The sequence below is a fragment of the Apteryx mantelli genome, chromosome 18, assembly GCF_036417845.1.
Source record: "Apteryx mantelli isolate bAptMan1 chromosome 18, bAptMan1.hap1, whole genome shotgun sequence".
NCBI classification, from domain to species: Eukaryota; Metazoa; Chordata; class Aves; order Apterygiformes; family Apterygidae; genus Apteryx; species Apteryx mantelli.
In genome coordinates, this window is record NC_089995.1 from 3,974,145 (window position 1) to 3,997,231 (window position 23,087).

The window sequence follows — 23,087 nt, forward strand, 5'->3', positions numbered from 1 at the left end:
AAAGGTGTGATTCTAGTGATGAGCCTTTAACATCAGCCACATTTCTTATTTTCATCCATAACATTTTCTGCCTTAGCATCGTATTTCCCAGCGTCAGCCACAGCCACCCCCATCGCTAAAGGAACGTCAGGTCTGGGATTACCATTAATCGCTAGGTAGCTGTAAACTCCAGCTGATCTCTGACTTCATGGGCACCAGTTTCCTGTTGATGTTCAGCCTTGTAATGTGTGAAAGTGTCAATGATGTCTCTGAAACTTGGCTGGAGCAAAGAGCAACCTAGTAGCAGTTTCCTTCTCTTGAAATCGTAAGTACTGGTACTCCTTCAGAAGGGCAGACAACTTGCCTTCCCAAATTCATTGTAATATTTTCAGTTTCAGTTTCTTTTAATCACTACTGGGCCACTGGCTTTTTTTCCCTCCCACCTGAGGAATTTCAAACTTATGTTAAGCAATTCCTTGAGTCATATACTAAGATTTCTCTGTTGAAGGAGTAGATTAATATTAATTAAGGAAGTCACAGACTTTGAGTTTCTTGACAGTATGCCCCAAAGGTTGACTTTTAGTTCAAGATAGCATGCTCAAATAAGGTACGTTTGTTGCCCCAACCCATTTCCTCTTGTGTTTCTCTAACTACGTCATGGTCCTCACGTGGCGGGCCTTTGGGTATGTCGATTTATTTAAATTATTCTGTGGTTTGAGAGTGAGTAAGAGCTGTTGTTTTATATTTATTTATGTGTTTTTAGATTTTGACAATGCCCTCTAAAGCCTTGAAAAAGTATAATCTTTGGTTTGCATTCTGTGCAGTCAATTGCAAATAAACCTACTGTTAGGAAACTGTAATTCTCCACAAAATAAACCCTACAACAGCTCTCGCTGTTAATTTCTTTAACTTAGCATTTTTCAAGCCAGTAAAATGTCTCTCTTGGCTCTTACTGGTTCCACTGCAGTGCTAGTGACTGGTTCTGCTCCCATTTGTCTCAGGTGGAGGCACTACTACATGTTAACTATTTACTCACACAATTTGTTGAATTGTGCTTTGCAAGATTGAGTCCCTGTAAACAAAAAAACAAAATTGTAGCAGAAGCATTTAAATTCTTCTAGTTTATTCTAGCCTCAGTAAAAATAATAAATGGTAACACCCTCTAGAGATACTATCATCTATTACAGCAATATAATTCTCCTTTGCTAAGAGCATCACAGGAAACTAAAGTCTTTTAAAACTAAGTGCTCACAGAAAAACAGATGTAAAGCTTGCTAAAGCTAAGGAAAATAGTTTGAGTGATTTTAAGTCTCTGATGAGACCTAGAAGGAAAATTACAAAAATAATGTGGAAAAACAGAAAGTAAACCTCTCTTAATGCTGAAAAAAAACCCATACTTGAACAAGGGTTTTGTGAGATGATGGAAAAGATGAATCCCAAGACTACAACCATCTTTCCTCTCATCTTTACATCTAACTCCACTTTCTACTAATCACCTGTTTCACCTTTTCAGGAACTGCAGAGCATATATCTAACAGCTTATGCAGCTCTAACGAGCGTTATCTTTTTATCCAGTTGGTATAGTTTTCAGATCAAATGTGTAAGAACTAATACATGCATTTTTCAGGTTCAGACAGTCACTTGAAGGTTGTAAAATTCCTACCACCAAACTACTTGCGGCAAACAAAACACACGCGCAAGAATTTGAATCGACATATGCAGCTAGGTTTGCATTTGAACACTAGAGCACGTTCAGATGTCATTCTGTTTGAAGTGAACAGATGCAGGCAGTAACATTTTATTAATTTATTCATACTTGTGCAGACACAATTGTGTTCACTGACAGTTTTGCTGAAATAAAGGCAAGCAACTACAATGGAAATAACAAATAACATTTTGGCGTGGAAGAAGTTTATATAAACAATATTTTGGGGGCATGTCTACATGGTCTCCAACAGATAACTATGTGCCAGCTATGCCTATACTCTAGGAAGGCAGCACACTAGATATGCATAGATATGCATATCCCACACGTAGGCTAAAAAGTTGCTTAAAAAAGCAAAAATTACAGGATGAACACCATTGTGTGCGAACTTCCAGCTCAGAGCTTGCTTCCTCCACTCCAGCTTGGAGCATGGAAAGAATTAGGGCCCAACTGTCTACATCTGCCTGTGGTAGCTATGCCCTGCACACTAAGACGCTATGAAAATAAGCAAATTTAAGTGTTAAGCAAGCCAAGATTTTTAAGTAATATCTTTTATTAGACTGACTGCATATTTTGAAAAAGTAGACAACTCCTATTACAAAATTTTCATCAAATTATTCAAAGGCTATGTCTATCCACAGCCATGTCTATGATGCAACTTGGGTCTCAATTTCAGTACTGCCTTTGAAATACACCACAGAGAGCTTGAAATACACTGTAGAGCTCAGCCCAAGCATTTGGAATTAGAGGCATAATTTTGGGCATCTCACAAGAGAGAATGGGTCAGCAGAGGCCATACAAGAAAGTGTAATATAGACTCAGTTTAGCAGCAGTGATTAGATTGAGGTTCTTCATTAGAAGAATCCTCTTCTAGAGGATTCTAGAGAATAGAAGAATTCCTCTTAACTCCCTGGTCACTAACTTATTACAACCAGATTATTTGCACAAAAAATTTGGTTTCACTCCCCTTTTTTACTACTACTGGTAGCTTTTCACTTACAAATACACTGACTAATACACATAAACTAATACAAATAAAATCTGCTTTAATCTTCAACAGAGCTAGGAATCCACAAGAAAAGGAGACCAGAATGGAGTAATGCTCTGTGTACCCTGTACTGCTGCACTCAGAGCCACACAGAGATTGTCCAGGGCCAGTGGCTTTCTTCCAAGGTATATGGCCAGATTCAGCAGATCTCAGGTTTCTCTATAAATATGCTCAAATCCCACTGACTTTGCTAGGTCTTAAAAGTTAAGTACACACTAAACTCTAAAGCACATAAAGTGCTTTATAGCGCCAGGCCTTTTATGACTTGTATGAATTATGGCTATGACTCACCATGGTATCAAAGCACCACATCCAGGATATAATAAAGTAAGGCATTTCTTCATGACTTATTTGTAAATGGAGAAAAGCTCCCCCCCCCCCCCCCAGATTATATAGAACAAATCTGAAAACAAGACATTCTGTGATTTCTGGGGGAAAAAAAGATGATGTGATTAAGCTAGTGAAAAGTGACAGCAGAAATTCCTCTCCCTTTGGTTGTGCAATAAACAACACAGTAAAACTCAGTGAGGAGAACTCATATTTACAATTTTGGTGAAAATAAACCTTTTGAGAAAAAAAAAAGAGGAAAAAAAACCCAGTCTAAAATAGTTATATTTCAGCTAGTATTTTTCCATTCAAGTCATTCTGACCAGCCCACTACGAGGTACTGGAAGCAAAATAGTAGAAACATAAGAATTGTCAAAGATACATCTGTGAAACTGCACAACATGACAGTAGATCATTTCTGAGATTCATCTCCCTATTTCTCTTCTACAAACAGGTTTTGACTGATTTTGGTTTTCATGACAATGGAATTTTTTTCTCCCCAGGATGGAAAGTAAGAACCTCTTCCTAAGCTTATTACTCTGCTACAGTTTGCTCAGAGCTGCCAATTCTCATATGGTAATTGAAGAGAAGACAGAATGCAACCTGCCAAAGAGCAACAAAATGAATCTCCCAGATCTCCCACCCATCTCCATAGTAGGTTAGTAAAATTTGCCACTAGGCACCAAATTAACAAAATTTGAAGAAGATACGGTTGTAAATTAATATGGAGTATTCTGATAGCTTACTACAGCATTACAATTTCATATAAATGCCTTAGCTACTACGCAGAAGTGCAGTGGCAATTCAGCCGTGGCATCCAAGAATGACATTATGGCAAACCATAGCTTGGGGTAAAAAGAAAAAAAAAATTACCAGAAAATTTCCTTTAGCTTTACAGTTCTTCACTGAAGCTCCTATCATGCTGTAGGTCTTTTTATATTCAATAGAAGTGTTTCTCCATTAATATGGGCATTAATCTTCCTTTAAAAATCTAATGCAAATAAAAAAGTGGATATAAACATGTTCTTTTAGCATCTGCTCTTGCAGCACAGAAATTGACAGTTCTTTAAGGTATTAATATGACCTCAACTTCATATGTATGCCAAACAGTCTTAAATCGGGGGAAGAAAAGCAGCAAGAGATGGCCCAAAGTCATCTGTTTATTCAGGACAGGACCTGCTATGCCCCTGCCATTCCTGACGGATGCCTGTCTGTACTATTGTGAAGGACCTTGTTAGGGCAATGCTTAACTCTTCTCTGCACTAAAGTTTTTTTTCCTAGTGTCTATTCTAGCTTTTCCATTGTAATTTAAGCCAACTTTTCTCTTCAGTCACCCCTTTCAAGAAGCTTTTGGCTATTTAGAGATGATTAGCTGCAGAATGTCATTCAGAACAGTGTCAACAGCCTTAAAAAATCAAAAAAATAAAGCATCTCTCATTTAACTGCTTTCCGCAAGTTTTCAAAACTTGTGCTCAAACCAAGTTGGTTTCTTTCTTTGTTTCCTTTATTTTCTCTGCACTTTTGCTCTGCACAATGTTTCTTTAAGGAGAAACAGCAGTTTCTTAGCTCCTTTCCCCACACATGCATTTCAGTGAAATCTGAACCACCGAATCCCTGACTGACCTGAAGGTTGTTCTCTTTAAGTTCAAGTTTTTTAAACTTGTGCTGTTCTCCCTCCTCCCAACCCGTATCATTTCACAGTCCTTGTGATCCTAGGTGCCTTCCACCTCACGTTTCCAATACATTTTTTCAGTCCAATTAAAATCAAAGATACAAAAAACATTCCCTTCTGCTGATTTCTCTACCTTTTCTCAAAACGGTGCACAATCCTTGAACTTGGCAAACAGCCTACGTGGCGCTGTATTCCTTTGCCAGCAGACGTCCACGTAGGCAAAAATCCCCCAAACGCTGTCAAGGCCTTTTGCTTTGGAAGATTGGGTGATTCCTCCCCAAACGCCGTCCTCCTCCTCTGGCCCAGTTTGGCTGCCTGCACTAGAAACCTTCTCCCCCATCAGCAGAGCACCCATGTATCCTCCTCTTTGCATACATCCTTTTTGCACACAAACAGAAGGAGCATTTGACATATAAGACGCAAGAATAACATAAAAGAAAATACATGAAAGCTTAACGCATCTTGTCATAATACTTCTCTGTAGACCACTGTCCTAGCTAACTATTCCAAAAGGAAAAAATAGATGCAAAACCCACTGTGACACTGTTAACCAGGGCTGCACTCGCTTTCTTGGGCCAAGAAGCACCTGCAAAGCTATTCCAAGACCTTTCTTCAGCCCATTCGTTCCAGCACAAGAGGCCAGTCTGATCCCCCGTTACCCTGCACCTAAAGGAAGCTTGAAACAATAGGAAGTAAGAAAACTGGTACAAATCATTCCCATTTTTTCCAGTTTGTAGAATCCGACATAAGTTTTGGAATAGTTTATCTCAGAGCTGAATTGGCACCTATCCAAAACCTTTCCAGACAACCAGTGGCCACATTATTATCTTTACAATTTATTAACTAAAATGATTGAATTACAACTTGGTAAACTAAATAAAAAATTAGTCAAAAGCGTAGAGTAATGCATAGCCTACAAAGAGCATTTGCAAATCGCTCGCCGTGACCTTCCAGCTGCTTGGGGAAGGAAGGTGCAGGAGAAAGGACACACGCTGCTGTCTGTTTTGCTGTGCCAGACGAAGCAGCATGTTCAGCTTTTTGGAAGAAGGGATTTGTCAAACCTTCCAGCTCTGCTAATGCCTCCCGTTGTGAACAGGAGGATGCCGGTAAATCTCATCATTTTCATGTAAGCAAGTGAGGAATAGTGTCACCGGCCTCACTCAAGCGTGTTGTGAACATAACCGGAGTCCCAAACTTGCCCCCTCGTTTTTGCTGGGCTCTGCGCCTCGGGCGGCAGCCGAACGCGGAAACGCAGCAACGCGTTTCACCGCGCTGGGAAGCGAAACGAGTGTGAGAGGGAAGGTCGCTGGGGGAAAGAGCAGAGCCTCGGAGACAGTCCTGCGCACGACGGAAACAGGTCAGAAAGGGAGCGATAAATGCAAACGGGGGCAAAGCAGCTGGAGACGCCGATAAAAGCGGGAAGAGCAGGCACAGGGATGGGGTAGCAGCCGGCCGGGGGCACGGCTAAGCTTTCCCGAGTGCCCATCGGCACAATCCTCCGGCGAGCTGCCACTGCTCCCAGCACCTGCAGCCCTAGCAAAACCTGTGCAACGCTCAGGGATGAGCATGAAGCCACAGGTGGTAATTTTTATTGTAATAATGTGTCATGGCAAAGGGCGGACAAGATGGTCACTCCCATCACCACTGCATCACCACAGAAATGGTTAATTTAGAACAAATAAGAAGGGAGGGTTTAAACCACCACAGCCTCCTCTCTCCTCCTAACACATCTAAGCAGCTGGTTTCTTTATGATTTATCAGTTACAATTTGTTGGGCTTATACATACAACCTATTTTTGTGTAAGTTAACAGAAAAAAACGTCAGCTGTCAACACCCTGGTTTAAACATTTAGGGTACAGCTTCCTTTCTCAATCACATTTTCCTATAACAAGTCCTGCTCCTTCAGGCTGGCCACATAGAATAGAGCTGAGGACCTAATACTTATGTCTTAATTTTTAAATGTCCCTGTAGCCTATCTAACTAGAGTAATAAAACTCATCTGCAATTGGCTGATTACACACCTGCCAATCAACCACAGCGCTCATGGTTTCAAAGGGTGATATGATTGGCCCAAATTCAATAAACCCTAAGGCTGGATTTGAATCACGTCTTAAAAGATAAGCAGAGGATTTGCTAGTGTCAGCTAGAAAAACATGCAATCACCTAATTAACACATGCTTTTTATAACACTTCAGATCACAGTTGTATCGACAGGTGTTAGAGGTGTGTGTTGTCAACACTTTTGCAAGCCTATATTACATTTTCCCATATTTTGACAGATGAGATTTGTAAAGAGCTGGTTAATTGGTCAGGTGTTGAAAGCAAGGTAGGTGGAACATGAGGAGTATGAGATTAGTGGCCAGTTGGGAGAAACCTGGTGTTTTCCCTAAATCAGAGGAACTATGGAAGAGGCAATGACAGTACTCATCCACCAAAGAAGCATTTCTATGGTTCCCTCTCATCTGCTTCCTGGGCTTCATTTTCTTCTTTATCACGTTCTATGGAATAATTAAAGCACATTTATGTCAAAGCAATGTTTAAATCTCAGTTTAATGACATCATATCCCCTCTATCTAAATATCATCAAAAAAATTTTGTAAGCAAAGCAATGGAGCCAATCTCAACAAGTGCAGCTGTACTATAGAAAATACGTGTGCTATCCTTGCGGTAGAATTAAATGGCTTACAAGCCTCTTGGTTACCACCAGAAGGTTTCAAAGGACAGCATAATTGCACCTACATAACATAACAGGTGGAACCAGATCTAAACCGTTAATCCTAGTTAGCGCAATGCCCTTTTAAACCATGTTCTTATTGAGTGACAATAACATTACACTCCTGAGATATAGTTCATCCTCCCACTGTCTCCTAGAAACAGATCCACAACTGTAACTCTAGAATGATACAAGGATAATAAATGAAAATCCTTGTAACAGCCCAGAATGGTGTATTCTTTATTCTAAAATTCTGCAAATTCTAGCAATTATCAAGTATTCAAAAAGATACAAGGAGCAAGTTCTGGAATAAACAAGGAGCCACCATTCATCTGCGGGCATATAAAAACATTTTATCCCAATCAAACATTCAGTATATATGCTCAGCGTTCATTACAAACCTCACACAGGTAGAACAGAGTTACAGAAAATACCTTAATAGATTAGTGAGCTGGGAAGTGTCTTACACTTTAATAAAACAGTTTTGTTGTGTTAGATGCCAATATGAGTCTTGGTTGTGGAGCTAACATATAGTAATCAGTAATGATAGAGTTAATACAATAATAAAACTACTATCCCTCAAGTGATAATATAGGACGTTCAGTCTAGTAGTGGTTTAATCAAAAAAAAACAAAAAAAAACCCAAAAAAACCCAGGCATAGTCTGAAATTTACCTGCTAAAATTTACCAAATCCAAGAATTTATTCACATGTATTCACAAACCCTTCAAAACTACAGGCACATAAATGAAACACTTACCTCTGCAAGTAACATTTTGTAAAAGAAGATGGTAGGTAGAAAAGGAACAAAGAATTGAAGAATGAAAGGTGGCATCGCACGGATGAAAATTAGCCAAGTGCTTTTCATGCTTGTGAAAACCACAGAATATGTGTTAATTTATGCCAAAATTTTGCAGGTAACACTACCTTTTACAGAACGTAAAAATGGATTTCTGAAGGTTTTTTTCTATTTTTGTCATGTGACTGAAGTGCACAAATACCCTCATCCTTTTACACAGAGACCCTGAATTTTCTCTGCATCTTATTTCATCATTCACACCTGACCAAATAACATGTAAAAAACACCCTCCTAAAATATACATGTCAGTGGTCTTCTGTGTTTTGCGGTAGCAACAATGACAACGCAGGTTCAGACATAGTATTTTTAAGTGAGGCTGGCTCCTAGGGATGACCTTCTTCATTACAACCCATTCTGTTCTGGCAAGGTGACACTGCAGGTTACCTGCCTTCCCTTGCACAAAAGTAGTATTAAGCTTCTCAGTTAAGTGCCATTTGCTGTAAAACTGATTTAATATTATGTTGTGCTATTCTCTTTGAAGATCTAACTAAAAGATCCCAGAAAGTCAGCAGAAAAGAAGCAGAGAACAAGAAATCATCCAAGGTAGGTGACTGTTCAGAAAACATTGTCCAGTTAGAACGGCTAATTTCTAATACTTTTCCTCAGTGCATTTATTTGACAGGTTTTCACAGCCCTCTCCTGATTTAAATAACTTGCATACATTTTAAAGCTCTTAATACTGTAAAAACAGACCACAGAATCACAGCATGGTTGAGGTTGGAAGGGACCTCTGGAGATCATCTAGTCCAAATCCGCTGCTCAAGCAGGGAAAAGATGCAAAGCATTAGTGATGGAAAGAAAACTAAGTGACCTTAGATTAGTTAAAGTTTATTGTTGTTGCTATTTGACATGTTACTCATAGCTGTCAAACATGAACTATTGCATGGGCTGAACTCTTATATTCTAAAGACTATCTGAGAGGGTAGAAAACAGCATTTTCATTTTATTATTATTTAGTCATGATAGCCATTTATAGCCAACTCAGTCATTGCTGCAACCAGAAATATTTAGAGTTCCTTCTTTTCCTTTTTAATTTGTGTCTTGTGGGATCAATCTTCCTTGAAACACTTCCTGAATTCATAGGAAGATTCAGGTTGGAAAGGACCTCAGTAGGTCATCTAGTTCCACCTTCTGCTCAAAGCAGGAAGTTCTTGCAGTGAAGCTTTATCAAAGCATTTTCTCCTAAAGCACTTAGAGACCTCAAAACAATTTGTAGCTTACAACTGAAATTTCTGAGAACAACTAAAAAGTTAAAAAGTTAATGGAACACCTGCAGGGCTCCAGAGGTCTGGCCCAAGCCCCAGGCACATGCTGATCAAGCCAAAGTTTCTCCCCTTTCTCAACCTTCTCAGGTTGGCTAGGAGATTTTTTTCAGCCCACTTACCCATGACTGTAATTAAAGATTCCCATGCACAAATCTGACACACAAAGGATTACCTAATTCCGAAAGCAGTCTGACAAGCAAACCATGTGAGGTAGGGTATTGAAAAATCATGGCCTCTCTTTGTCTCATCCTCGCAGTTCATAAAACAAAGTGGATACCAACTCCATGGATTGGCAGGGAGGTTTCATTCTTTCATTTGAAAAGTTTTGGGATCCAAGAGTAATTCATTACTTTGGTTTGCCTATAATAATGTCGTCTTCTCTAAAGATTGGGTCCCTTTCATTGCTAGTACAGCGTCATTCCGTATTTTCCAAAGCTTTATCCACTCATGTTTCTAATTACCCCAAATACGAGATTCGTGCCATCTGTCATTTTCCTTGTTAGGTTGACCTCAAGCCAGCATTTCCCATGTTCCAGTCCCATCATGACCACTCTATATTGCTACTAATATAGGTCTCACTACGAGCAACTGCCTACTGATCTCAAGCCAGAAATTCCCATAGTTCATTTTCTTTGCATCTATTTTTTATTCTAACTCATACTGGTTTTATGGTAGTATGAATTTTCATGTCTTTCTTCTAGAAAAATGCTGAACCGAAGACATCTCCAAAACCAAGGCCCACACCTGCAGCTGACTGTGTGCCAAATTTCAAAACCTGCAAACCACACTTGAATTCATGTTGTAACTACTGTGCCTTGTGCAAATGCCGAATTTTTCAGACCATCTGCCAGTGTCTACTGTTAAACCCAAAGTGCTAAGCCAAACCAGGAACACATTAAGGCTCCTGTCTTTCATTAGCTTCTCAAGTGTATATTTCAAACTGTCTCATGTATTGCAACCAAATTAGGGCTTTGAAGCTGGTAGGTTGGATTTGCCCCTCCTAAAACTAAACGAGCAATAGTTTTTTTTGGTTTTTTTTTCATGGGGTAATGTTATCATAAACAGAATAGTTTTTAAAGGGAGTACACAACCAGGGAGAGGGACATCGAACGAGTATTTTTGGCAGAACTGCATTTAAAGAAGAATGCTGTTTTTTTCTGAAGGGTAATACTCACCAGACTGCAATATTGTCTAACCAGAACTGCAAAACCTGCACCAATAGCATACAAATGGCCACACTAAAATGGTACTGGTTAATCCAGTGAGGAACCAAAGCTTGGGTTTGCCCACAAGGACATCACTGCACGAGCTCCTGACAGAACCAAAGTACCAAGCTGAAAGTGCAGGTTTCGAGGTTAACTCCCTCCTCACACATTCAGCAGAAGTTAGGACCAGAATCTGTATAAATTATTCTACCTGGAAAAACAGACCCAAAGCAGTAAGGCAATTTTTGTAATTACCCCCACCTGAGCATCAGTATCAGTACATCCACCTCCAGGGTTTCCAGTAGCCAGGATCTCCAGGGTGTATAATCTGCATGTATATTCTAACCTGAATGTATCTGTGCCTCATGACTTGAAAATCAGAATTTTTTCCCAGCCATATCCATAAGAGAGGAATCCCTGGCACTTTGCTGCACTAGACACGGTGCATGTCATTTCATTTAGAGACCAAAAGCAGGAACACATACCCAGGACTTAGAGGAAGAAGGGAAATATCAGCAAAACACAAATGTGTAGCCCACATGTACAATTTGAAGAAAACTGTTACAAGCAATCAATCTTTCCTTCTTTGAGTCCATATGTACATTCTCACTATGGGCAATTCCCAGCACCTACCCTAAACATGAATTTGGCTGGCAAGCTTCATGCAAGCAGTAACTGCAGAAAAAATAATCAAATGCTGCATCAACCCTTGAAGGGTCAGAAATAGCTCTGCATTTAGGGAAGGTATGGATTAAGATCTAGGCAGCAGCATACAAGTGTCTAGAACCAAGACATTTTTCTCTTTTTCTTGAAGATCCAATCTTGAGTTGTCTCAATCTTGAGTTATCCATGATGGCATAGTGGGAAATCGCTCCTTTGCCAAACTACAAGGAGAGATGTGGTAGGTCGCAGGAGAAGGGAGGAGCAGATCTGGAAGCTGTCTCCAACATTGACTTCATCTGCCAAATTCCAGTTCTGTTGCTTTTTATCTTATCTCTTCTGTATCTACAATCTTCTTCTCTCTCCCCACTCCTTTACAGTCTTCTTTCTTCTGTGGTTCTTTCTTGATTTTAGTCTTTTCCCTTCCTCCCACTGTTACTGCCAGCCACTAGGAGAGTCATCTGCACTCCCAGTGTTTAATCCATATCTTTCTGTGTTCACTCTGCCTGCCTGCTAAATGACTGCACCGGTGTTCCTGCCAATGCCCTTCTGCTTTCACAATCATATAGTCTCTAATTATGAATTTCTGAACACAACCTTCAATTTTCTAATGCTCTATGCAAGTCTAATTGGGAGAACATTTCTCTACCGATTTATTGCTAAGCACAGCTAAGGGCTACAAAATGTTCCAGGCAGGCAAAGACAACACAGATGATACAAATACTTTGTAAAGTAGCTCAAATTATATGTATTTTTTTTCTTTTAATATCTTTACAAAGACCAGAGCTCAAAACATAGGTCAGATGTGGACAAAAAATGTCTGTCCATCTTCATAGAGATATATAAAGTTGACAGAGAGATTCATCTGAGAAAGCCTAAACAATGACAGAATGTCATTGCACTCATCTTTTATAAAATGTATCAGCTGTCATACATGATGCAAGCTTGGATTCTTTTAAAGGCACAGAGCTGTTTCTTTTAATCAGAAATCCTGGCTCAGGAATCTGTAAGCCATTCAGTTATGATAAAAAGAAGAGGAACACAAGTAAGAACGATACGCATTATGATGGTCCCATGGAACAGAATTTAGCACCTTCTTTAACGAAGGAAAGCTGCAAGTTGCTGTCAAGGTTTTTCAAAATAATGTTTCCAAAGACTATCAAAAAGTGTCCTTGGTTGATATTAAAGTCATATTAATAATCACACACCAACTTCTAAAGTGGAAATGAAATCATTTTCTTACCAGAATGGTGAGATAGCCATAAAAATTGAATTTTAGTGGGGGCAGGAGGGGAGGAAAAGGAAAAGAAAGGAAGCAGAGCTAGAAATTAAACAGAACAGCTCACATGCTATTCTCTCCACGGCAGCTCCCACTCCAGCGTGTGGCCATCAGCTAAGGAAATGGAAAGCGCTGACAGCCGCAACGAGGGGCCTGAGACATGGAAGCTGAACTAGCGAAGTACAGGATGGTCCATTTACACAGTGAAAGAAAAGGCAAGGTTCTTTCCTATGAGAATGAGCGGATTTGTTTTTAAGCGCATATTTTCTAATATAGCATTTATACATAGTGCATTTTGACAAATTTGATTATAAGCCTTTTTTGTAACTGCAATTGATTAGAAAGAGATTATGCTTTCTTTGCCATTCATCTAGCACACTGAAGAATATATAGAATCAAGTACTTTGAAATTGTTGTTAGCCTTAGTGACTTTACTTTTCCAGCTATAGATCACGTTGCATGAGGTATTGATAGGATACAGAAATCAGTAAAACATGTACACCTACTATTTGTTTCCTGTATTTAGTTTGAACAGATATTTATGTTAGAGTTTGTTGTAAGAGTTCCCTAGGGGATCTATCTGAGATGTCATCAGCACACAGATGATAAAATGTATGCATGGCAAAGATGGAGTGTTTAACTTTCAGTTGCCACATGTCAAAATGTCTTCAATTAAATCTTTCTGGAATCCAAGCACAGTGGCAGACCCAATAATACTCCAAGACACAGTCTCTTTCTGTTCCTAGAGATTAATGGACATTTTACCCTGATTACAGCTGAGTAGAATTCAGTACAAATAAATCACTACTAGCTTTTCCAAATATCTTGTGTGAATTTAAAACAGATACTGTATTTTCTATCCAAAGTCCCAATCTGATTGCTTACTGTCAAACTCAAAGACCATAAAATCCAAGTTTACCCTAATAAACACAAACCAGTAGAATTAACACCTTAACAACTACAGCAGCTTCAAACACCTCACAGTCTCCCAGGTTAATGTTTGAAACCATCTGGAAGACCCACGAAGGAAAACAAAAAACTTGTCGTGTCAGTCTTTAGGATCTTCTCACAGAAGGAATAATTTGGTGGAAGGCAGAACAACTTTTTCCAAGCTCTACAGATGACTCCACAGCATTTGTGATGCTGCTTTGTCTAAGGTTGCTGAAAGATTTAATAAAGTCCCTCTGAGACACAGAGATAGGGCCAACTTCACAATGAAATGAATAAAAGTGAACCAGGAGACTTGTATGAGCAAATACAAGGGCCAAGGAAGAACTTGCATACACCATGCCTGAAGCTGGTTCTGAGGGAGCTCTATTTTATGGCGCAAAAATTAAGTCTTATTTCTAAAGAAAACCTCCTCCTTGGAGCACTGTGAAACACTGTTCATGGGACAGTACAGTCTTGGGGTCACTTTATGTATGGGTGTTGATATTAAATAACATCTAAAGACAATGCAAAAAATATCCCATCATGAGATTTTTAATCAAACCATTTTAAGCTGAACTAGACCATTCCATGGCCAGAAGTGATTTTGTAACATGTTAAACAGACCAACACAGCACTTGTTCACATCCAATGTCTTATTTAACTCAAAGAGATGACTTGCATGAGCAAATATTAATCAACATGACTCTGAGTTGCAGAATCAAGGCTGAAAATCATTGAAAGAATTCCCCTAACATAAGCACATGAGCACTTGCTATTTCTTTCTACCTACCTCTGAGCTTTGAACTGTAGTCCTACTGGACAGCCGTCTCCACACAATGATCTCCAAGATCAAATCCTCAACCTGAGGAGAAAAGGCATGGAATGACCTGCTACAGTCACTGCATTTCAAAATCCCATTTGCCATTGTATTATCTGGAGCAGACCTGTCACAAAGACTTAATTTCAAGAACGGAAAGTGCATAACAAACAGCTATATATTTCCAAACAAAAACTTAATCTTAGATTTTTATTCAGTAGTTCATTTAAAACTTTAACAGAGGTAATTGCCTCCTAGCAAGTTATTCCTCTTACGGAGAATAAAAATTGGGGGCATGGTCCATTATTTAGATTTCAGTTTTAAATTTGCTGAGGTTCCCAGAAAACACTGCTTACTCTTAGCTAAAGAATGTTTAAAAAGAGAAGTGAAAATGAAATCTCCTTCTTTGGCTGCCACCCAAGACAAGCTATTCAGTAGAAAGCACAAGTACTTCTGGCATTATTGCTCCCTTGCCTACTATCTTTCCATCGGCAAAGGTGTGCAAAAACATCATCCTGTGTGATATTGATGAGATTAAACAAATTTGTATCCCTTAAAAGAAGAATTTATTTAGAATCCTAGAATAATTTGCATAGGAAGGGACCTTTGGAGGCCTCTAGTCCAACCCCTCTGCTCAAACCAGGATCAGACTAGATAAGGTTGCTCAGGGCCTTGTCCAGCTGAAATTTAAATACCTCCAAAGAGGGAGATCCCACAACTTCTCTGTGCCCCTGGTCCAGTGTTTGACCACCTGAATGGTGAAAATTTTTTTTCTTTATATTTAATCGGAATTTCCCTTGTTCAACTTGTGCCTGTTGCCTCTTCTTCTATCCCTGTACGTTTATGAGAAGAGTCTGGCTCTGTCTTTCCTACACTCTTCCATCAGGCAGTTGCAAACAGCAGTAAGATCCCTTTTCACCTTCTCTTCTCCAAACTGAACAGACCCATCTCTCAGCCTCTCCTCCTATGTTCTGTGTCTGTCTTGTATGGGGGAGCCCCAGACTGGAGCCAGAACTGCAGAAGGGGTCTCACCAGTACTCAAGGGAGGGAAGGATCCCTTCCCTCGCCCTGCTGGTTGCATTCCTAATAATGCAGCCCAGGATGTGGTCATCCTTCTTTGGCAAAGGGGCACGTTGCAGACTGCTGCTCAACTTGTTGTCCACCAGGACCCAGGTCTTTTTCTGCGAAGCTGCTTTCTAGGGAGTCACTCCCAGCATGTCCTGCTGCAGGGGGTTATTCCCTCCCAGGGGCAGAGCTGTGCGCTTGCTTTCATTGAACTTCATGAGGTTCCCATCAGCCCATCTATCCAGCCTGTCAAAGTCACTCCGAATGGCAGCCGTGTCCTCAAGCACATCAGCCACTCCCCTAAACCAAAGGAAACTGAATTACCTCACATTTACAATAATCTGGAAGAGGAGAGGGACAGGAACCACAGCTCGGAAATCATGCAGTAACTTGATCTTTACCTGAGCCCTGGGGTCAGAACGCTCCTCCAGACTCCAGTAAGAAAGATGCTGCTCCCACCCTGGATTTAGGATTACCTTCATGCACAATGCATTGATACAACCTAACCTTTTAGTTATAAGGTCAGGAATTATCTCAGAAAGGCTTCCACGGCTAAAGAAAAGTTGCAAACTTTGCGCCAGATGCACACAGAGTAACTGCCCTAACCACTGCCTCTGTGTGCTTCTCTAACCATAGGGATGAGACAAACTCCCACACCACATTTGGTGGGCACCCCACCAGAGTCAATGAGTTTGTGAAATCGCCCAGACTGCTAAAGGCTACACTCAGAAATTCATGACATAGCTATAGAAATGCAACCAGGGGGCATTACAGATGGGCCCACATATGCGGGCAGCGCTGAATCTCGGCCACCTGTGCGTAGCGCTCTCTTCTGTTAGTATGATCTCCACTCTACGTTGTCTTAATTTTCATTTCATCCATATCCAATCTTTACTAGCTATTTTTCAATGGCATCAACAGCTCCAGTCAATGTAGATAAAGCACAAAACTGGGACATACACAGTGGAGCCACAACACATATTTTCTCCCTAAGCCTCTTAGCAGCTCCTTAAGCCTGTCAAATAGAAGAGACATAAAAAAAAAAATCCTGTAGTTCTTCATAGAAGCTAGACATAGCTAGCTACCGGAACTGTTGTAAAATCCCAGAACTTCAGCAATGGCACTATTCATGAGAAAAGTTCCCTAATCCAGCAAACTAGAGAAAGCACTTTCCCTGTATTTAAATTTTTTTTGTAACCACTATTACTGTTGTATAAGTAGCAGTACTGGTATCATGCTTAATGCCATATGTGAACACAACAACAACAAACACCTGCTCCAAAGAGCTCTAGATTAGAGGCCCTGAGATGTCCGGCTGCTAACTCCTCTAAAATACTGAATACTCCCCATTTCTACAGATTCAACAAGACGTTGAGGATCCTGAAGTCAGCAGAAGCTTGCAGCACTCTGTTCTTGATTAGTTATTTCCAGTACACTAAACAATAGTGATAGAAGTTTTATACCTCAAGAGGATTTGGTGGAATTTTCTTCCCCTTCCCCAGCAAACTACCATGATCTGAGGAGCAAGACAGTCAAATGCCAGTCCTGCATGCAGGGCTAGTTTAGGTTTTTCTATCATTCGATTGTCCAGAACCGAAAAGGGTATTTCCTGATTCTTCCACAGTTATATTTGAGTGACCTAGGAAGAGGGATATGAAAATCAGCCCCTGTATTTTTATTTTTCCAATGAATATTCACAAAAGGATCAGTTCTGTAGCATAATTATAAGTGCCTGGTATCATCTTAGACTTTTTAGGGCATCAGAGATGCCTGTACAAGACTGGGAGATGTGACACACGACTTCCAGGAGACTATGCCCATCTGGAGCAGCAGCAGAAGCCTAGAGAGATGCACTAGACTATCTAAAACAGCAATTAATCACTCTCAAAATGCCTTTCTTAATTTTGTGGTGCCTGCAGATTACTTTTAGAGGTAATACAGAGATTTTATTGGCAAACCTCTCAAATAACTTGAACATGGCCAACATATGGCTAAGTCCCTCTCCTACCTCTCCCCCCAAAAATGGGAGGCTTTGGTCATTTCTGCAAGATTTCCCAATGAAATGAAAAATATTACAATTGCTGCATGATATATGCACAAGTATTTCTACCCAGGAAATCCTCTGAGATGATGAAATCCTGGCGTGAAATATGGGAGCCCTAAAATGGCTGTAATAGTGTCATAGCACAATTCACATGTGGCATTCATTTAAACAGATAAAGGCAGGAAAAGACAAAAACATACCCTCCCTAGTGATCCCATTCAGGCCCCTTTGCATCAGTGGAAATCTTCTATTGACTTTAATAAACTTTGGGTCATACCTTCATTACTCACTCTCTGCCATTAAGTGGGATTAGCTAATAGCAATGTTCTTCCAATACCCTTGCTATTTTGGGCAGTTTCCTCAGGCAAAATGTCGTTCATGATCTCATACAGCCTTCCCTTCCCTCGACACAGCTGCCTCAAGCAGGTAAGCAGTATTCTACAAATTATAACAGTAATAGCTAGAATATATGGTCTCACTTTCCTTGTGCTCCATTAGAAATGAGTGTGCCACTTAAAAATATATATACAGACTCATTAAAGGCTAATGGTAAAGATATTTGAAGTCAATAGGTGAAAGACAGCAATTCCTTGAGTCTTCAAGAATGGAAATGGGAGCAAACGCATTTAAAATATTTCAACAGCCAGGGGTCCTTCACTCTAAATAGCCTCAGAAATATCTGGCAGAGCCAGACAGCTTTAAGCTAGAAGGCTTTAACATTTAAAAGACCTTGCTATAAAACTGTCATTCAATTCATAATAATAAATTCTCCCTTTGGGAAGCAAATATTTGCAGCACGAAGTGAGCATACCAGATGGTTTACTTCCCTTTATCCTCTTCAGCTTCTTCACAGCATCTCTCCATCACTACTGCCCTTTCTAAGGGCAGCGGTTTGGTCAGAGATGTCCTTCTTCATCTACAAAATGACATCTCGGGGACAGGTTAGGTAGTATCTCAGGCAATGGCTTTCACAACCAAAAAGGTCAGAAAGAGTTTGTATCCAGTCACTAAAAAATACATGTATATATACAGACAGGAAGCAATTTTGGAGGGGAGGAAAAACAAGAACAGCACATGCTCGTTCTGAGCAGAAATCAAGTTAACAATGCAAAGCAGACACCATCAATAATCCCAGGCTCAAAACAGATTCTGGGTGTCAGCCTGATCACTAAGTATTTAAAGGTGCTTCCAACATCTGCAACTGTGCAACTAAGATGCTGTCCAATTTACTTCTAAAATATTGCTCTCCTATCAGGGAAAGGGACCACATGCCCGTGAATGTATGCCCATTTAATGCTCCCTTACGGATATAAATTCCCAGTTGATGAAACTAAAACCAGAGTGCTACAGAAAAATAACAGGTTTGTTAAGAATTGTCTCTGGACTCTACAGGACGTAACAGAAAGTAAAAACTTTGCTATAGACTTTCCAAGTATCCTAAAGATTTTAATTGCTCTACCATAGAATTTCAGGGAATTTGACAGACAAACAGAATGGATGTCAATGCCCATCCAGTTCAAAAGGTCGCTGCATAACTTTAGTGGGCACTTTTGGTTCCATCCTATTACTTCCGGAAGTACTTTGCCATAGGCCTTTTTTTTTTTTTTTTTTTTTACAGTCATATTTGTGGATTTTTTTTCATTTTGTTTTTTTCGCTTGGCCTGCAAACCATAAGCACTCATGCTGGGTTAGTGATTTCGGGGGGGGGGGGGGGGGCGGAACTTAATTGCGACTGAAGCCCGTTACAGCTGTGCAAAGTTACCCAGCAGCAAACACTGCTGCTGCTAAAACTAAAGGCGTTACAGTGCACATTTACTACATTTGATTTATCTTAACAATAAAGCCCCAAAGGCTAAAAATCCACAGTTTGCTTTTGAGAAACATCAGCTCCTCTTCAAGAGGAACCACTGCTATGAAAACAGGGCCAGTCATTAATCACTCAGTGAACAGGGGAACCTTCGTTGATGTGTTCTTTGCCCCCAGCTAGTGCTGATCTCTGTTTCCTAAGGCTATCTGCACTCCTCCATCAAGGCGCATTTCACAAAACATCTAGCCACCCAAAAAAGTAAAAAGCAGGACCTCGCAAGACTGTATTGCAAATTAGTTTCTTTCTTAAAATCATGGAGACTAATGTATTTGGTTGAGATAAATGGACAAAAAACGATGGCCTGTGTTCTCACTGCTTCTCACTCCATGGTGGAAGGAGGAACAGAGGAAAGAGTCGCAATATTTAAGAGAGGCGATAGTATTTTCAATGATAACAATGAGCTAAACATTAACATTGAAAATGAACCTGAAAGACATTTGAGGAACTAAAGTGGGGGATCATTACTCTTCCAAGCAAAATCAAAGACCTGTCTAAAGCCTAGAAGTATGATCCTTCATCATTAACTTCTTTTTACCCTCAGGTTCAATGGCACAGAACGAGGCAGACAAACCCCAGGCTTAGCACTTTGCAGGGAGCAGACCGTCCAAGAAGATGGTGCTCCTTACTGAGCCAGGACAACCTCAACGCTCCCAACTATGGTGCGCCACTGGAAACTACCGAAGACCTTGCTAAAGAACAAACTGAAATTGGACAGAGCTATAAACAAGAACTGCTCCCACTGTTGTAACTAGGCCTATTTTAGCACTACTTAATTACTGTTCTTTCCTGATCTACTTAAAAATCCATTAAATTAAGAGCCAGGAATGTCTGATTTGGGGAACAACTGGTAACTACATTGGACTTGTGCATTTCCTAAATCTCAGCCAGTGGTTAATTGTTTGGTTTATTTTTGGGGCTATTTGTTAATCTGAGTCAACTCCTATTTCATTAAAAAAAAAAAAAAAAAAAGGCATGCTGTCTTTAACATCCGAATTCAGCTTTAGATCCTATTCCTTGTGCTCTCCACATCCCTCCTATATACCCGGCACACTTACCCAAACTGGACCTCATTTAAGCATGGTTGGGAAATCTCACTTCTCCTTTTATTCTTGCTTTGCAAAATGAGCCTGCAGCCCAGGCTGGGCCAAGCGGCCGACACGCTGGGACACAGGGCTGCTCTAACAGTCATCACGTTTGGTCAGCCCCACTGAGGACGCGAGCCCGACAGAAGCACCGCGGAGTCAAGTGGTGCTGCACGCTGCCCCGTACCAGCTTCCTCGCTGCACCTCTCGCAGCGGGAACGTGCACAAGCACACAGTTAAATGAATCTGCCTGCTTGCACATACACCGGACCTTGAGTTTCACAAATTGAGTACGAAACTCACATTTGTTCCCCCTTCATGCTCCCATCCCTGCCCACGCCAAGGTCTCTGTATCATCGGTTTGCAATACAGCGCAGTAATCTGTCTCCTGCCCTTTTTTTCCTGCGTGAGTCAGATCCAGATAGTCTGTGGCTCACATTTCACACTGACCGTGACATCTGCTGTGCAGAGGCAAAAAAGGGAGAAAAGCTGAAGTCCATCACTGTCACCCAACTCAGCGTGCCAGATGTGGGCTGCTGCATGAACTGATGCTCGGGGTTTCAGCACCGGGGAGGGGGAGCCTGTGAGCCTCCATGCACACAGATGCTGGGTTCTCTCTGCCGTTCTTCTTCATTCATTTGCTCTAGCTAAGACCATTGTAGGGGAACCATCACGGAATTAACATACTCTCTATTCAGGAAATCATGATACTTGACTTCAGGCCAGACTGAAGAGTGAATTCACAGTATCTAGATAAAAAGAAATAAATAAACTTCGAAAGCTGTTAAAAAAAAGAAGCTGCAAATGATTTAGGGCAGCTCTTAGTGACAACAGCTGGGCTCTTGCCAATAAAAAGCAAGCAAGCAATGAGGCTGTGCGATTTCCTTTATTATGGATCAGACACCTGTTGAGAAATTAGCAGGGAGTCAGGACATGAAACAACAATTAAGGGCTTTTTTTTTATTTTGTCTTTTTTATAAGGAAACCAGCTGCTGCTCCAAGGTCATGCTTCAAAGTCTTCCATCCATTCTGGAAAGCTTCTGAAACAGAAGTGAAATCTGCATGTTTTGCTGTAAAGATTATTCAAAACTGTCCCTGAGGAAGAGTTCAAAAAGAAATCAAGGCTACACCTCAGTTTGGCCAAAATATAGATGATATTCACATCATAGCAAGAAAGGACAAGATGCCCTGAAGGAATAGAAGCTGTTAAGCTGTACCTAAAAAAAGGCTAGTCAGTACACAATAAGAGATTAACAGAATTATCAAATTGCATTAAGAAACAAGGCCAAGCGCTGCTGATTCACGAACAATATTGCTGGCAGGTACCAGCCATGCTCTTCCTTCTAGAGCAAGACTAAACCACAATTGCACTGTGGGGTGTGGGAAAGAGGAAGAAAATTTCATTAGGTTTTGATCTGGTCTTATTCAGGCAATAAAGTAGAAAGTCTAGCAGAACTAAAATATAATGCTTTGTATATAAACTTATCAACTCAAATCATGTTCCAAGTGAAATTCCCACACTGTTAACTTGCAGAAACCACTGTATTTTTAGCAGCAAAGCAGAACTGGTTAAGATTTTCATGAATACGATCAATGAAAATGCTGTTCTAGGAAGTCATTAGTTGTCTTTCCTCTTGCAGCGATGCTTTAGCATACTGGCACAGCTGCTTTACCAAACTTGACAAAATGTTTCAGACTTGGTCAAGCTGCTGATGTCTGGACACTTCCCTGACTTGTCTCTGTAATCTCAGTTTCATCTGCTTTAAACCGTTGAAGTTTGAACAGCAGCTAATCAACAGGAGCTTGGTTTGGGCTTTCCAGGCACAGTCTTGCCTACAGAATCTCTCACTAGCAATATTTTCTGAAACTCAGGAACTGCAGCCCCTGAGCCTGGCACTGACCAGACTTCTCTAGAGCTCCAACAACCAGGAAACACAAAACTGCAAGTCTTTCTGAGGAAAACCAAATATATATATGAATATAAATGCATTAGACGCTTCAGTATGCAATCTGAACATAACAGGTGATATCATAGTGGGCACCTGGTAAAGACCACCTGATCCAGAAGAGGAAGCAGCTGAAGACTCCTTTAGGTAGCTGGAAGCCTCTTGATCACAAACACTGGCACCCTGGGGTACTTCAACCACCCTGATATCTGCTGGAAGGGCAATAGGGTTGGGCACAAGCAATCCAGGAATTTATGGAGAGTATGAAGGACAGTTTCTCAACACAGGCAGTTGATGAACCAGCCGGGTGAGATGTTCTGCTGGACCTGTTACTCACAAACAAGGAAGAATTGGTCAAAGATGTGAAGGGCAGCCTTGCCTGCAGAGACCAGACTGAAGTTTAAGGTCCTTGAATGCCCATGCAGCAAAGCAGCCCAACTGCATCTGGGCTGTATCAATAAAAGTGCATCCAGCAGGTCAAGAGAAGGGATTCTTCCCTACTTGGCACCTTTAAGACATCTGCATCCAGTTTTGGCTCCCCAGTATAAAGAAAACACTGACACAGATGGTCAGGGGGCTGGAGCATAGGTTGCACAATGAGAGGCTGAGAGATCCGAGCCTGTT

At 40.6% G+C, this 23,087-nt stretch overlaps 1 protein-coding gene across 11 annotated transcripts in view; it reads left to right on the forward strand.

The window, feature by feature from the left end:
• ASIP (agouti signaling protein) overlaps positions 1–20,220 on the forward strand; it is a 94,220-nt gene extending 74,000 nt beyond the window's left edge. For 4 of the 11 annotated variants that reach the window (XM_013944778.2, XM_013944774.2, XM_067307514.1 and 1 more), the window contains exons 2-6: positions 2,745–2,857; positions 3,563–3,717; positions 8,785–8,846; positions 10,270–10,439; positions 12,801–13,533. In XM_013944778.2, the coding sequence (XP_013800232.1) occupies positions 2,784–2,857; positions 3,563–3,717; positions 8,785–8,846; positions 10,270–10,439; positions 12,801–12,888 (549 nt within the window). In that variant the 5' untranslated portion in view covers positions 2,745–2,783 and the 3' untranslated portion in view covers positions 12,889–13,533. Of the gene's footprint in view, positions 1–76; positions 305–2,744; positions 2,858–3,562; positions 3,718–8,784; positions 8,847–10,269; positions 10,447–11,587; positions 11,675–12,800; positions 13,534–19,976 lie in introns of those variants that run through there. The other 7 variants (XM_067307515.1, XM_067307516.1, XR_001292852.2 and 4 more) reach the window with 6 other exon arrangements.
• Positions 20,221–23,087: the final 2,867 nt, after the last annotated feature.